The sequence below is a fragment of the Molossus molossus genome, unplaced genomic scaffold, assembly GCF_014108415.1.
Source record: "Molossus molossus isolate mMolMol1 unplaced genomic scaffold, mMolMol1.p scaffold_m16_p_5, whole genome shotgun sequence".
NCBI lineage: Eukaryota > Metazoa > Chordata > Mammalia > Chiroptera > Molossidae > Molossus > Molossus molossus.
This window is the reverse complement of record NW_023425388.1, coordinates 107,212,681-107,226,911: the sequence shown is the minus strand read 5'-3', so window position 1 is coordinate 107,226,911 and position 14,231 is coordinate 107,212,681. Positions and strand designations below refer to the sequence as shown.

At 38.9% G+C, this 14,231-nt stretch overlaps 1 protein-coding gene across 5 annotated transcripts in view; it reads left to right on the top strand.

Moving 5' to 3' along the window:
- GK5 (glycerol kinase 5) overlaps positions 1–14,231 on the top strand; it is a 95,048-nt gene that overhangs the window by 43,642 nt on the left and 37,175 nt on the right. For all 5 annotated transcript variants that reach the window (XM_036243074.1, XM_036243075.1, XM_036243078.1 and 2 more), the window contains exon 5: positions 8,700–8,831. In XM_036243074.1, coding sequence (XP_036098967.1) covers positions 8,700–8,831 — 132 coding nt within the window. The remainder of the gene's footprint in view (positions 1–8,699; positions 8,832–14,231) is intronic.

Here is a 14,231-nt window from a genome sequence, read left to right as displayed (position 1 = left end):
CTTGTTTCTTGAGGTAGGCCTGTAGTGCTATGAACTTCCCTCTCAGATCTGCTTTCCGTACATTGCATAGATTTTGTGTTGTTTTGTGTTAATTTTTTCATTGGTTTCCAGGAAGTTTTTAATTTTTTCCTTGATCTCCTTGGTAACCCATTCATTGTTCAATAACATGCTATTTAGCCTCCATGTGTTCAAATGTCTTCACATGTTCTTGTTTCAGTTGATCTCTAATTTCAAGCATTGTGATCTGAGAAGATGCTTGATATGATTTCAATCTTCTTGGATTTGGTGTTTCTGTAGTTTCTTTTTTTTTTTTTATCCTCACCTGAGGACATTTTTCCATTTTTTTGTTCAGATAGAGCGGGAGGGAGAGAGAGGAAGAGAGAGAGAAACATCGATGTGAAGGGACACATCGAGTGGCTGCCACCCGCATGACCAACCAGGGCCGGGGACAAACTGCAACCGAGGTACATGCCCCCAGCGGGAACCGAACCCAGGTCTCTCTGTACCATAGGCCGACACTGCAGCCGCTGAGCCAAACTGGCCAGGGCTTCAATCTTCTTGGATTTGTAGAGATTTAGTTTGTGTCCTATCATGTGGTCTATCTTTGAGAATGTCCCATGTGCACTTGAGAATAATGTGAATTCTGTAGTTTTGGAGTGTAATTCTCTATAGATATCTATTAAATGCATTTGGTCTAGTGCTTCATTTAGAGTCTCTGTTTCCTTGCTAATTTTTTGTCTAGAGGATCTATCCAGTGATGTCAGCGAGGTGTTGAAGTCCCCTGCTATGATTGTATTGCGGTCAATTTCTCCTTTGAAGTCCTCCCGAAGATTTTTAATATATTTTGGTGCTCATATATTGGGTGCATATATGTTTATCAAGGTTATATCTTCCTGTTGGATAGATCCTTTCAATATTATGTAGTGGCCTTCTTTGTCTCTCGTTATGGCCTTCATTTTGAAATCTATTTTATCAGATATGAGTATTGCTTCCCCAGCTTTTTTTTCCTTTCCATTTTCTTGGAAGATTTTTTTTTCATCCCTTCACTTTCAACCTACGTGAGTCTTTTGTTGTGAGGTGGGTCTCTTGTAAACAACATATAGATGAGTCATGCTTTCTTATCCTGTTAGCTACTCTGAGTCTTTTTATTGGAGCATTGATATGTACTTATTTATTGCCATTTTGTTTAGTTTGGTTATATTTTTCTTCCTATTTCATCTAGTAATTATAGCAGTCCTTTTATCATTTCTTGCAGTGCTGGTTTGGAGCTAATGTATTCCCTTAGTTTTTTTTTTTGTCTGGAAAGCTCTTTATTTGACCTTCTATTTTGAATGATAACCTTGCTGGATAGAGTAGTCTTGGATTCAGATCCTTGATTTTCATGACCTTGATTACTTCATGCCATTCCCTTCTGGCCTGTAGTGTTTCTGTTGAGAAGTCAGCTGAGAGTCTTATGGGGGTTCCTTTGTAGGTAACCTGTTGCTTATCTCTTGCTGCTTTTAGGATTTTCTCTTTGTCTTTTTTTTTTTTTTTATCCTCACCCAAGGACAGTTTTCCATATTTTGTTCAGATAGAGTGGGAGGGAGAGAGAGAGAGAGAAACATCGACGTAAAAGGGACACATTGAGTGGTTGCCTCCCATACGATCCAACCTGGGCCGGGGACAAACTGCAACCGAGGTACATGCCCTTAGCGGGAACCGAACCCGGATCTCTTTGGACCTCAGGTCGATGTTCTAACCGCTGAGCCAAACTGGCAGGGCTCTCTCTTTGTCTTTAATTTTTGGCATTTTAATTTTATGTATCTTGGTGTGGGCCTGTTTGGGTTCTTCTTACTTGGGGCTCTCTGTGCTTCTTGAACTTGAATGGCTTCTTCCTTCACCTAATTAGGGAAGTTTCCTGTCACTACTTCTTCAAATATATTCTCTAACCCTTTCTCGTTTTCTTCTTCTTCAGGGACTTCTGTGATGTGAATATTATTACATTTCCAGTTGTCCCACAGTTCTCTTCAGCTGGCTGCCTGTTTTTTGTGTTTTGTTTTCTGATTGGATGATTTTTTCTACCCTGTTTCCTAATTCACTGATCCATTCCTCAGCTTCCTCTACTCTGTTGTTTAGACCTTCCAATGTGTTCTTTATTTCTGCTATGTCATTCTTGATTTCTTCTTTGTGGTTTTTAATTTCCAATTGGTTGATTTGCAACATTTAAGACACCATGTCTTTACTCATGGTGTTGATATTTTTACTCATGCTGTTGACTTTCCTCACGATCATGGCTCTGAATTCTAGCTCTGTTAACTTACTTAACTGCTCCACATTAATCTCATCTGCGGTCTCTTGTTCTTTCATTTGGCTTTTGTTTCTTTGTTTCACCATTTTAGCTATAACAGTGGGCTTTGGAGTCTGCCAAATTTTGCCTGTGGGTGTTGGTGTTCTGCTATTTGTGGCTCCCTCTTCCTGGGTTTGGATGAGCATGGGAGAACCCACATTAAACAGCACTGTCAAGTCTTACAGTCCTGGTTAGAGTTGCTAGCCCAGGAATGGTTCAGTTTTCCTCTAGCTTTTTGCCTGGAGGCTATCATTAATGGTTACTTGAAGAGCCTTGGCCTCTCAGTTGAATGAAAAACTCCCTCAGGTGCTCAGCGGAAGGGGATTTCCTGAGTGTGATACTTGTTGTTAATGAGACTCAATTTCAATGGCCACTGGGTGTGTTTGAATCTCCAAGGGAGGGGCCACCGCCTCTCCCCAGAGCCCTGGAAAGGAGTAAGATGGCCACCATTCTGCATGGCTGCAACTCAGCAAAAGCTCTGAGCACCCTCCAAATCCTGAGTGTCCTCACACAGTTCCTGTCCAGTCCACCCTCTGTCTGTCGGAGCCCAAGGTGAGTGGCTGTGCCTATTTTAGCATCTGTCCCGGCTCTGGGCTGTGGAGCTGCTTCGGAGTTTAACCTGAGGTTGCTGCTCACAGCTAAGGTTGCTGCTATCTGTGGGCTCCCAGCCCCCCTCTTACGCCTCTGCAGTCCTACCAGGATACAGTCAGTGTCCCTGGTTATATGATCCTTGCAAGCTGCTTTTCTGTTGCTTTTTCCCAACAATGTCTTTATTTTTGTTGTAATTCCAGTTTGGTCCAGGGAGATGGTCTGTGTAGCTTCCATTCATTCTGCTGCCAATTTGGAATCCCCTGGGCTTTTCTTTTTTCACATAGTATAATTCCCTGGAGAATCCAGGCTGTTCTTTTGTATTGCTGAGTTGTGTTCCATGTTATAGATGTGTTGTTGGAGGACATCTGTGCTTAGTCTGGTTTTTGGCTATTACAAATAGAGGTGTTTATTTTATACAGAATTTTGTGTGAACATCAAATTTTATTTTTCTGGGATAAATACTCCAAGAGTACAATGCTAGGTCATGTGATAATTGTATGGCTTATAAGAAACAGCCAAACTATTTTCCAGAGTGACCATACCATTTACATTCCAACCAGTAATGTATGAGTTATAATGCAGATGTTTTTTTGTTTTAACATCTTTGACATTGGACTGTATTTTGAACCATTAATTGTATCTTAGTATTATGTCATAATTTAACTGTCAGTATTTTTCATTTATGATGGTACAGCAAAAGCAGTGATCCTTTTACCATCATTGTCTTCTTAGATGATCTCATTTGTTGATTTGATGGCTTATTTTTCTGTCCCTTCCCACTATAAGGTAAATTTAAGATAGGCAGGGATTTCACTTGTATTATTCACTCTGTTTTCTTGAGGCCTAGCACAGTCCTTGGTACATAGAAGGAATTCAAGAAATATTTGTTAATCACGTGAACAAAGTGTTCATTGTTCCTGTGTTGACTGAAAGTGCCCGTGTTGGAACTCTTAGTACGTTTTGTGTTACATCCCCTTCCCAGGTACCTAAACTTTAACAGAAGATCCCAGAAGGACCCTAAACCTAATTTTTTTATAGGGAAAAGTACAGTGTGCTTCTGGAGAAAGAGCTGTTTCACTTGAGGCATTTTTAACATATAACAAATCAGAAGAAGGGTCACAGGCAGCCACTTTAAATACTTTTAAAAAGTCTTATATTTTAATAAATAATGTAAAATATAAACAAATGCAGAAGATTTGAGCACGGAACAAGTGAAATGAAGTTAAAAAGGTACAAGCTCTCAGTTATAAGATGAATAAAGTATGAGGATCTAATGTATAACATGACTATAGTTGATATCACAGTGTTGTACAATTAGAATTTGCTAAAACAATAGAACTTCTAAATGTTTTCAACCGCCCTCAAAAAAATATGTTCAAAAATTAAAATGGGGCTCATTGTTCAAAAGAAAAGGAAAAGACTAAAATGTAAAGAGGACTAAGCCTACACATTTTGATTAATGTGTTATGCTAAAAATGAAAGAAAAGTAAATTCATATTACTATAATAAGCCCAAATCTTTCAGTTTAGTTTTGGGATGGAAAATAACAGAAAAAATGCAGAAAGTGGATAAATTCTCCGTAAGTGAATGTTTTGTAAAATATCAATTTTCATCTGAATTGTCCATCTGAATTCTTGTAGTAGGTAGCAGCATAAGGCCTTTTTGTTTTTTGAATGTGTTACAAATTTTAAAACACAGAGCTCATTTCTATTTAAGGGTTTTTAAAATTAAATATTTTGCTTACTAAGAGTAAATTCAACTTCATCCTTTCCAATTTGGATGCTTTTTATTTCTTCTTGTCTGATTGATGAAGCTAGATCTTCCAGTACTCTGTTGAATAAGAGTGGGAAAAGCGACATCCCTGTCCTGATCCTGATGTTAAAGGAAAGGAAATGCTTGTAGTTTTTGCCCATTGAGTATGATGTTGGCTGTGGGTTTGTCATATATGGCCTTTATTATGTTGAGGTATATTTCTTCTATTCACACTTTGCTGAGAGTTTTTATCAAAAATGGGTGCTGGATTTTATTAAGTGGTTTTTTATGCATCTATTGATATGATCATGAGGTTTTTATCTTTCAATTTGTTTATGTGGTGTATCACATTTATCATTTTGCAGATATTGTACTAACTTTGCATCCCCAGAATAAATCCCATTTGATCATAGTGTATGATCTTTTTAATGTATTGCTGGATTTGGCTTGCTAATATTTTATTGAGAATTTTAGCATCTATGTTCATTGGGGATATTGGTCTGTAATTTTTTTTCTTTGTCTTGTCTTTATCTGGTTTTGGAATTAGGATAATGCTGGCTTTATAAAATGAGCTTGGCAGACTTCCCTCCTCTTGAATTTGTTGGAATAGTTTGAGAAGGATACATGTTCATTCTTCTTTGAATATTTGGTAAAATTCACCTATAAAGCCATCAGGTCTAGGGGCTTTTGTTTGAAGGGAGAATTTTGATTACTGCTTCAATTTCACTGGTTGTTATCTGTCTGTTCAGATTCTCTGATTCTTCCTGATTTAGTTTTGGCAGGTTACATTTCTAGAAATATCTCCATTTCTTCCACATTATCCAATTTGTTGGCATATAGTTGTTCATAATATTTTCTTAAAATCCTTTGTATTTCTTTGATGTCAGTTGTTACTTCTTCTCTTTCATTTCTGATTTTATTTATTTGGGTCCTCTCTCTTTTTTTCTTGATGAGTCTGGTTAAAGGTTTGTCAATCTTGTTTATCTTTTCCAGGAAGCAGCTCTTGGTTTCATTGATCCTTTGTAGTGTTTTTTGTTTGTTTGTTTTTTTAGATTATTTTATTTATTTCTGCTCTGATCTTTATTATTTCCTTCCTTTTCCTCACTCTGGGCTTTGTTTGTTGTTGTTTTTCAAGTTGCTTTAAGTGTGAAGTTATATTATTTATTTGAACTTTGTCTTGTTTCTTGAGATAGGCCTATAATACTATGAATTTCCCTCTTAAGATTGCTTTTCCTGTGTTCCACATATTTTAGGTTGTTGTGTTCTCATTTTCATTTGTCTCGAGGTATCTTTTGGTTTCTTTCTTGATCTCATTGTTAACCCACCATTGTTTTGTAACATGTTATTTAGCATCCATGTCTTTGTTTGTTTTTCAGTTTTCTTCTTCTTTTTTTTTTTGGTATGTTCTCCTAGCAGGAACCGAACCTGGGATTCTCTGGTCCACAGGCTGACACTCCAGCCACTGAGCTAATCAGCCAGGGCCAGTTTTCTTCTTGTGATTGATTTCAAGTTTCATAGTATCATGGTCAAAGGAGATGCTTGATATTATTTTAGTCTTCTTAAATTTGTTGAGACTTGTTTTGTGTCCTGATGTGGTCTATCCTAGAAAATGTTCTACGTGCATTTGAAAAGAATGTATATTCTGTTGCCTTGGGGTGGAATGCTCTGAAGATGTGAATGAAATATTTTTGATCTAGTGTGTCTTTATTGATTTTCTGTCTGGAAGATCTATTGATTGATGTCAATGGGGTGTTAAAATCCCCTACTATAACTGTATTAGTGTTGTTTTCTCCCTTTACATCCATCAGGATTTGCTTTACGTATTTAGGTGCTGCTGTGTTGGATACATAAATGTTTACAAGGGTATATCCTCTTGTTGGAGTGATTCCTTTATCATTATATAGTGTGCATCTTTGTCTCTTATTATATCCTTGGTTTTGAAGTCTATTTTGTCAGATATAAGTAACGCTACCCCACCATTTTTTTCCTTTTATTTTTTGCTTGAAATATCTTCTTCCATTCTTTTACTTTTAGCCTGTGTGTATCTTTTGTTCTAAGGTGGATCTCTTAAAGGCAACATATATGTTGGTCTTGTTTTCTTATCCATTCAGCTACCTTATGTGGTTTGATTGGAGCATTTAAGCCCTTTGCATTTAAAGTGATTATTGACAGGTACAAATTTATTGCCATTTAACTTATTTTTTTAGCTATGTTCCTTTGTTTTCTTTTGCTTTTTCTTCTTCTGTTTCTTTTTTTTTTTTTAATTTTTTTTTATTGTCATCTGTGGATATTTTTCCATTTATCTTCAGATAGAGTGGGAAGGGAGGGAGGGAGGGAGGGAGAGAGAGAGAAACATTGATGTGTGAGACACATTGACCAGACCTGACCAGGGCTGGGGACTAGACTGTAACCAAGTATGTGCCCTTGACTGGAATCAAGCCTGCCTCTTTGGTCTGTGGGCAGACACTCTACACCACTGAGTCAGACTGGCCAGGGCTTCTTCTGCTTCTTAAAGCAAGACCTTTAACAATTCTTGTAATGCTGGCTTCATGGTAACAAACTCCTTTAGCTTTGTCATATCTGGTAAGCTCTTTATTTCTCCTTCAGTTTTAAATGATAGCCTTGCTAGGAAAAGCAGCCTTGCTTGTAGGTTCCTGTTTTTCATCACTTTGAGTATTTCATGCCAGTCCCTTGTCATCTGAAATGTTTCTGTTGAGAAATCAGCTGACAGTCTAATGGGAACTTCCTGTAGGTACCTGACTGCCTTTATCTTGCAGTTTTTAAGATTATCTCTTTGCCTTTAAATTTGGGCATTTAAATTATGATGTGTCTTGGTGTGAGTCTCTTTGGGTGGAGTTGGTGGGGTGGAGGGATTGAGCAAAAAAAAGAGAGAACTCATGGACGTGGTGCTGATTGCAGGGGTGGAGGGGGAATGGGGAGGTGGAAGAGGGCATGGGATAAATGGTGATGGAAAAATTAAATTTAAAAAATAAAAAAATCAAATACAAATGAATAAGTAATACATGTATACATAAAAAGGAGTAAATTTAAAATTATTTATGTTTTATTTATTTTCTTTATTGATTTTTAGAGAGAGAGGAAGTGAGAAGGAGAGAGGGATAGAAACATTGATGAGAGAGACCATTGATTGGCTGCGAGAGAGGTAGAAACATCGATGAGAGAGATCATTGATTGGCTGCCTCCTGCATGCTTCCCACTGGGGATTTGACCCACAACTTGGGCATGTGTCCTGACCAGGAATCAAACCAGCGACCTCTTGGTGTATGGGTCGATGCTCAACCACTGAGCCACACCAGCCGGACTATATGTTTCATTTTTTATTATTAGGTAATTATAGATAATATCCAAATAATACATCTCAATTTTAAGTACTTAATGTGTAGGAAAAATTATTTCTGGGTTAATACTAACTTGATTGAAAACATGTTATTAAAAATAATAGCAATATATCATTAAAATTGCCCTGGCCAGTTTGGCTCAGTGGTTAGAGCGTCGGCCTGTGGTCCGGAGAGACCCGGGTTCGGTTCCCGCTAAGGGCACGTACTTCGGTTGCAGTTTGTCCCCGGCCCTGGTTGGTCGTGCTGGTGGCAGCCACTCGATGTGTCCCTTCACGTCGATGTTTCTCTCTCTCTCTCCTTTCCTCTCTCTCCCTCCCACTCTATCTGTACAAAAAATGGAAAAATATCCTCTGGTGAGGATTAAAATAAATAAATAAATAAATAAAATAAAATAATAAAATATATTATTAAAAAATAGCAATATAGCCTTCTCCCTTGACTCTCTCCCTTTACTTCCATAATTAAAAATAGAAAAAGTGGTAAAAAATAGTTATTTTAAAATGACTTTTATAAGTACTTGAGTCTACTTGGTTTGTTTAAATCCTGAGAACACTCTTTAAGTAGTTAAGTAACTTGTTTGTTATTGGGTTTGTTTGCATGTGTATGGACTGAATATAGAAACATCAAACACCATTATTAAATGTATTTTTCTAAAACATTTTTTTAAATAGCTAATACACAGTTCCTGCCGAATGCTTCACTTTTTCACCAGAAGTAAACGATTTTTAGCAGCCAGTTTGTTCACTTTCACAACCCAACATGTTTCTTTGAGATTGGCCTGGATTTTACAGAACCTGGTAGAGGTAAGAAAAGAGTGTGTGTGTGTGTGTGTGTGTGTGTGCACGCGTGTATGTGTGGCGCACGTGCACACACACTTATACCTGCATGGAGACTTTGGAGTAGATTCAAGGAATGAGGATAGTAATTTGATTATTTGAGGGAAAATTAAGTATCTACCACATATTGAGATGGAAGACAAGGAATCTTTACCCAGTTTATTTATTTTTTAAAAATATTTTTTCTTTATTGATTTTAGAGAGAGAGGAAGGGAGAGGGAGAGAGAGATAGAAACATTGATGAGAGAGAACATTGATTGGCTGCCTCCTGCACACCCCCCACTGGGGATTGGGCCCACAACCTGGGCATGTGCCCTGACTGGGAATTGAACCGGTGACCTCTTAGTGCATGGGGTGATGCTCAATCCACTGAGCCCCACTGGCTGGGCTACCCAGTTTGTTTTTTAAAACCTTTTTATTATGAGTCATAGCACATATAGAAAAGTGAACAAAACAGAAATGTACCATTCAGTGATGTACTGTAGAGCAAACATCTGTGTAACACTGCTGGAATGAAGAACTAGAACACTGTATTACATTTCTTTTCACTTTTACAGTTTATATATTTTTCTCAAAACTATAGTTTTGTCTGAATATTTTTGAACTTTGTATAAATGGAATCATACAGTGTATTCTTTTGTGTTTGACTTATTTTGGTGAACTTTATATGTGTGAAATACATGTATGTGTATGTAAATTAATTTTTTTTATATTTTAATGCTATTTAGTTTTCAGTATCTGATTTTGTCATAGTTTATTTATCCATTCTGTTCATATACGTTTGAGTTATTTATAGTTTGTGGCTATAATGAATAATGCTATCTCTTGAGGTACATGTAAATTATTTCTGCTGTCTCTACATATAGGAATGGATTTTTTAGGGCATAAAAAAATATATATATCTTTCTCTTTATTTTTAGTGGATAATGTCAAACACTTTTCCAAAGTTTTTGACAGTTTTCACACTCATGATCAGCGAATGAGAATCATTTATAGGAGACACACTTTTTAGATTCAAAAATACAAATTTGTTAAAAAGATATGGGATTCCAAGATGGCTACAGAGTATGTGGCTACACTTACCCCCTCCCAGCACCAGATCAGATTTACAAGTAAATTATAGAGTAATCCACCTAAAAAACCAACTGAAGGCTTGTTGAACAGAAGTATTATGACCAAGGATCTACTGACAAAGCCACATTGAGATTAGTAAGAAGGGCAGAGATGCTGAAAGAGCTGTTTTTTGTGGCAGTTGAGAATTTGGAGGGATAGCTATCTTAGCTTCAAAGGTCCCTGAGGAGTGAGGTGGCCTCAACCCCACACTGGGATCTCCAACCCAGAGCACCAGAGCCAGGAGAATGCTCCCACATAAGATCTGGTGGTGAAAATTAGTGGGGATTGTGTCTGCCTGGGAGAAATGGGAGTCTGCTAGCAACACAGGCACTCTTCTCTTTTTTTTCTTTTTCTTGTTCTCACCTGAGGACATTTTTGTATTTATCTTGAGATAGAGCAGGAGGGAGGAAGAGACAGAGAGAAACATTGATGTGAGAGAGAGACATCGAGTAGTTGCCACCCACATGACCTCAACCAGGGCCAGGGACAAACCACAACTGAGGTACGTGCCCTTAGTAGGAACTGAACCCAGGCCTCTCTGGTCTGCGGGCCAGGACACAGGGTCTTGTTCTCAGACACTCACCCGGTACTTCATTAGAGGAAAGATGACTCATGGCACACAGGAGACATAAAGAGAAGATCTGGGTGGCATGGCTTTGAGGAGTGATCTGGAGGGTCAGCCACCAGAGGTCCCTGTGCTGATTTCCAATGTCATACTGCCCTCAGACGCCATCTTCCCAAGGTAGAGCACTCTTATTCTTACAGCACCATCCTGTGGAGTGCACTAGCTCAGTCCTCCAAATCCTGGCAGCACAACTGTGCCAACCTTAAGTCCTGCAGAAACATCTGCTGGCCCCACCCAACTAGGACCGTTAGTGCACTCTTTTACTTGAAAAGCTCTTGGCAGAGACTCGGACAGACATTGATCTTTGTAACTCCAGAGAAGGGGCCATTCATTCCCACCAGCATGCTACTGGCACTCTTCACCCAATGGGAGATTCACTTGTCCTGTCCTTCTGATTCCCAGTGGCCACATCCTGCTGAACTTGAATCTTACACAGGGGTCAACTGGCTATACCCAGCCTGAACCAGTGGTGCACTTTTTATGAGGGAGCTAGGGTCAGAAACTCGGGCATAGACTGAGTGGTATGGCTCTGGAGTTGGAATCACTTTTTCTTCACTGAATGCTTGACTGTGCTGTTCCTAAGCAGAACCACTAGCCCTGCCCTCCTGACTTCAGTCACTCCACCCTTTGAGCTCACATCTTGTGGAAGAGACTATGGGAATCTGACCTTTATACACAGTTTGGATCCTCCCATGCACATCCAGGTCCAGTAGAGGCAGCTTCTAACAGGGGACTGTTTAGTGGCTCTAGACAGGTAGCCTAAGGATAGTTGCAGCCAGCATATGATATTGACCTACACCAGAATCCCTCCCAAGTGGACCTAGAGCCAAAACAACTTGTGGGCTACAGAACCCAACTAGCAACACAAATGGCACACCCAAAGATAGATCCTGGCAGGCACCAGAACCTGCTGGGGAACAACTCCACCTTGAGGAGCAGCCCCACACAGAAGCTCCTACAGTGTGATCAGGGTCAATCTTAATAGTCAGACAGCCTGAGGATTAATCCCACTCACGAATGGACCAGCAATGTTCAAGACTCAACTATAACAGGAAAGCTCATGTAAACCACACAAGAGACATTCCTGTAGCACCTGGCTCAGGTGATCTGGAAGGTAGTGCACTGAGCCCACGAGACACCTACAACATAAAACCACCGTAACAAGTTTGAGAGTCATGGAAGATCTACCTAATACATAGAGACAAATACAAAAAGGCAGACAAAATGGGGAGACAAAGAAACATGCCCCAGGGAAAGAAAAGAGAAATCCCAAGAAAAAAATTAAATGAAATAGAAGCAACCAATTTACCAGATGCAGAGGTCAAAACAGTGGTTATAAGAATGCCATTTGACCCAGTCATCCCACTTCTAGGAATATACCCTAAGAAGCCTGAAACACCAATCAGAAAGAATATATGTACCAATATGTTCATAGCAGCACTATTTACAATCGCTAAGATCTGGAAACAGCCCAAGTGTCTGTCAATAGATGAGTGGATTAAAAAGTTGTGGTACATATACACAATGGAATTCTATGCAGCTGTAAGAAAGAAAGATCTCTTATCCTTAGAGATGACATGGAGGGACCTAGAGAGTATTATCCTAAGTGAAACAAGCCAATCAGAGAAAGACAAATATCACATGATCTCACTTATTTGTGGAATACAATGAACAAAATAAACTGATGAACAAAATAGACCCAGAGACATAGAAGTAGCATACAGACTGACAAACCTCAGAAGAGGGGGATGAGGGGGTGGGGTGGGAGGAAGTGATAAACCACAGAACTCATATTCCTGTATGCATAACTGTGGACATAGACAACAATGCTGGGGCAGGTGTGGGATGGGAAGGAGGGTGTCAATAGGGGAAAAGGAGAAACATGTAACAAAAATGTAAAAAAATAAAAATTGAAAGGCAAAAAAAAAAAAAAAAAGAATGCTCAAGGAATTTAGGGGAAGAATGTATTATCTCAGTGAAAACTTAAAGAGATAGTAGGCATTAAAAAAAGCATAGAAACCATAAAAAGAACCAGTTAGAAATGAAGAACACAATAAGGAAATAAGGAATACCCTAGAAGAATCAACAGCAGATTAGATGAAGCACAGGATCTAATAGTGATTTAGAGGACAAGATAACAAAACACCCAAGCAGAGCAATGAAAAGAAAAAAAAAATAATAATAATAAGGAAAGTCTAAGGGACGTCTGGGACAACATCAAGCATAGCAACATGTTGCATCATAAGGGTACCAGAAGGAGAAGAGCTTGAGCAAGGGATTAAGAACCTATTTGAATAAATAGTGCCTGAAAAAAAATTTTTTTTTTATCCTCACCCGAGGACATTTTTTGATAGTTTATTCAGATAGAGTAGAAGGGAGAGAGAGAGAGAGAGAAACATCAATGTGAAAGGGACACATCAAATGGTTGCCACCCACACGACCCAACCAGGTCCGGGGACAAACTGCAACCGAGGTATGTGCCCTTAGTGGGAACTGAACCCAGATCTCTCCAGACTGCAGGCCAATGCTCTAACCGCTGAGCCAAACTGGCCAGGGCCTGAAAACTTTTTTAATCTGGTGAAGGAAAAAGACACACCTGTCCAGGAAGCACAGAGATGCCCAATCAAGATGAACCCAAGACACATCATAATTAAAATGGAAAAGATTAAAGACACAGAGAGTCTTAAGAGCAGCAAGAGAAAGACAGCAAATTACCTACAAGGGAGCTCTCATAAGGCTGTCAGCTGATTTCTGTACATCAACACTATAGACCAGAAGCGATTGGCATGAAATATTCAAAGTGATGAAAGCAAGGACCTACAACCAAGACTACTCTTCCAAGCAAGGTTATAAGTTAAAATTGAATGTGGAATAAAGAGCTTCCCAGGCCCAAAAGAAGCTAAAGGAGTGTATTGCCACTAAAACCAGTATTACAATAACTGATATGCATAACCAATGGACACAGAAAATAGTGTGGTGAAGGCATGGGGCGGGGGGCAGGAGTGGAGTGGAGGAGGTCAATGGGCTAAAAGAGGGGGATATCTGTAATACAACAATAAAGAAAAAAGATGTTAAAAGGTCTTTTTTAAGAATAAGAAAGAAAAAGATGAGGAGCATAGTTATAAAGAATAAAATGGCAATAAATATGTACCTATCAATAATTACTATAAATGTAAATGGATTAACTTCTCTCATCAAAAGATATGTGGTAGCAAAATGGAAAAGAGAACAAGAGCCCTGGCTGGTTTGGCTGAGGTTAGAGCATTGGCCTGTGGACCAGAGAGTCCAGGTTCGGTTCCTGCTAAGGGCATGTACCTTGGTTGCAGTTTGTCCCCACCTCGGTTGGGATTGTGTGAGTGGCAACCAGTCATTGTGTCTCTCTCACATCAATGTTTCTCTCTCTATCTTCCTCCCTCACTCCCTCCTGCTTTTTCTGAAGATAAATGCAAAAATGTCCTCAGGTGAGGATTAAAAAACTAAAAAAAAAATAAAGAAAAGAGAACAAGTCCCATATATATGCTCTCTTCAAGACACCCACCTAGGAATGAAAATGCACATAGATGGAAAGTAAAGGGATAAAAAAGATATTTTATGCAAATGGAAATAAGGAAAAAAGTTGGGGTAGCATT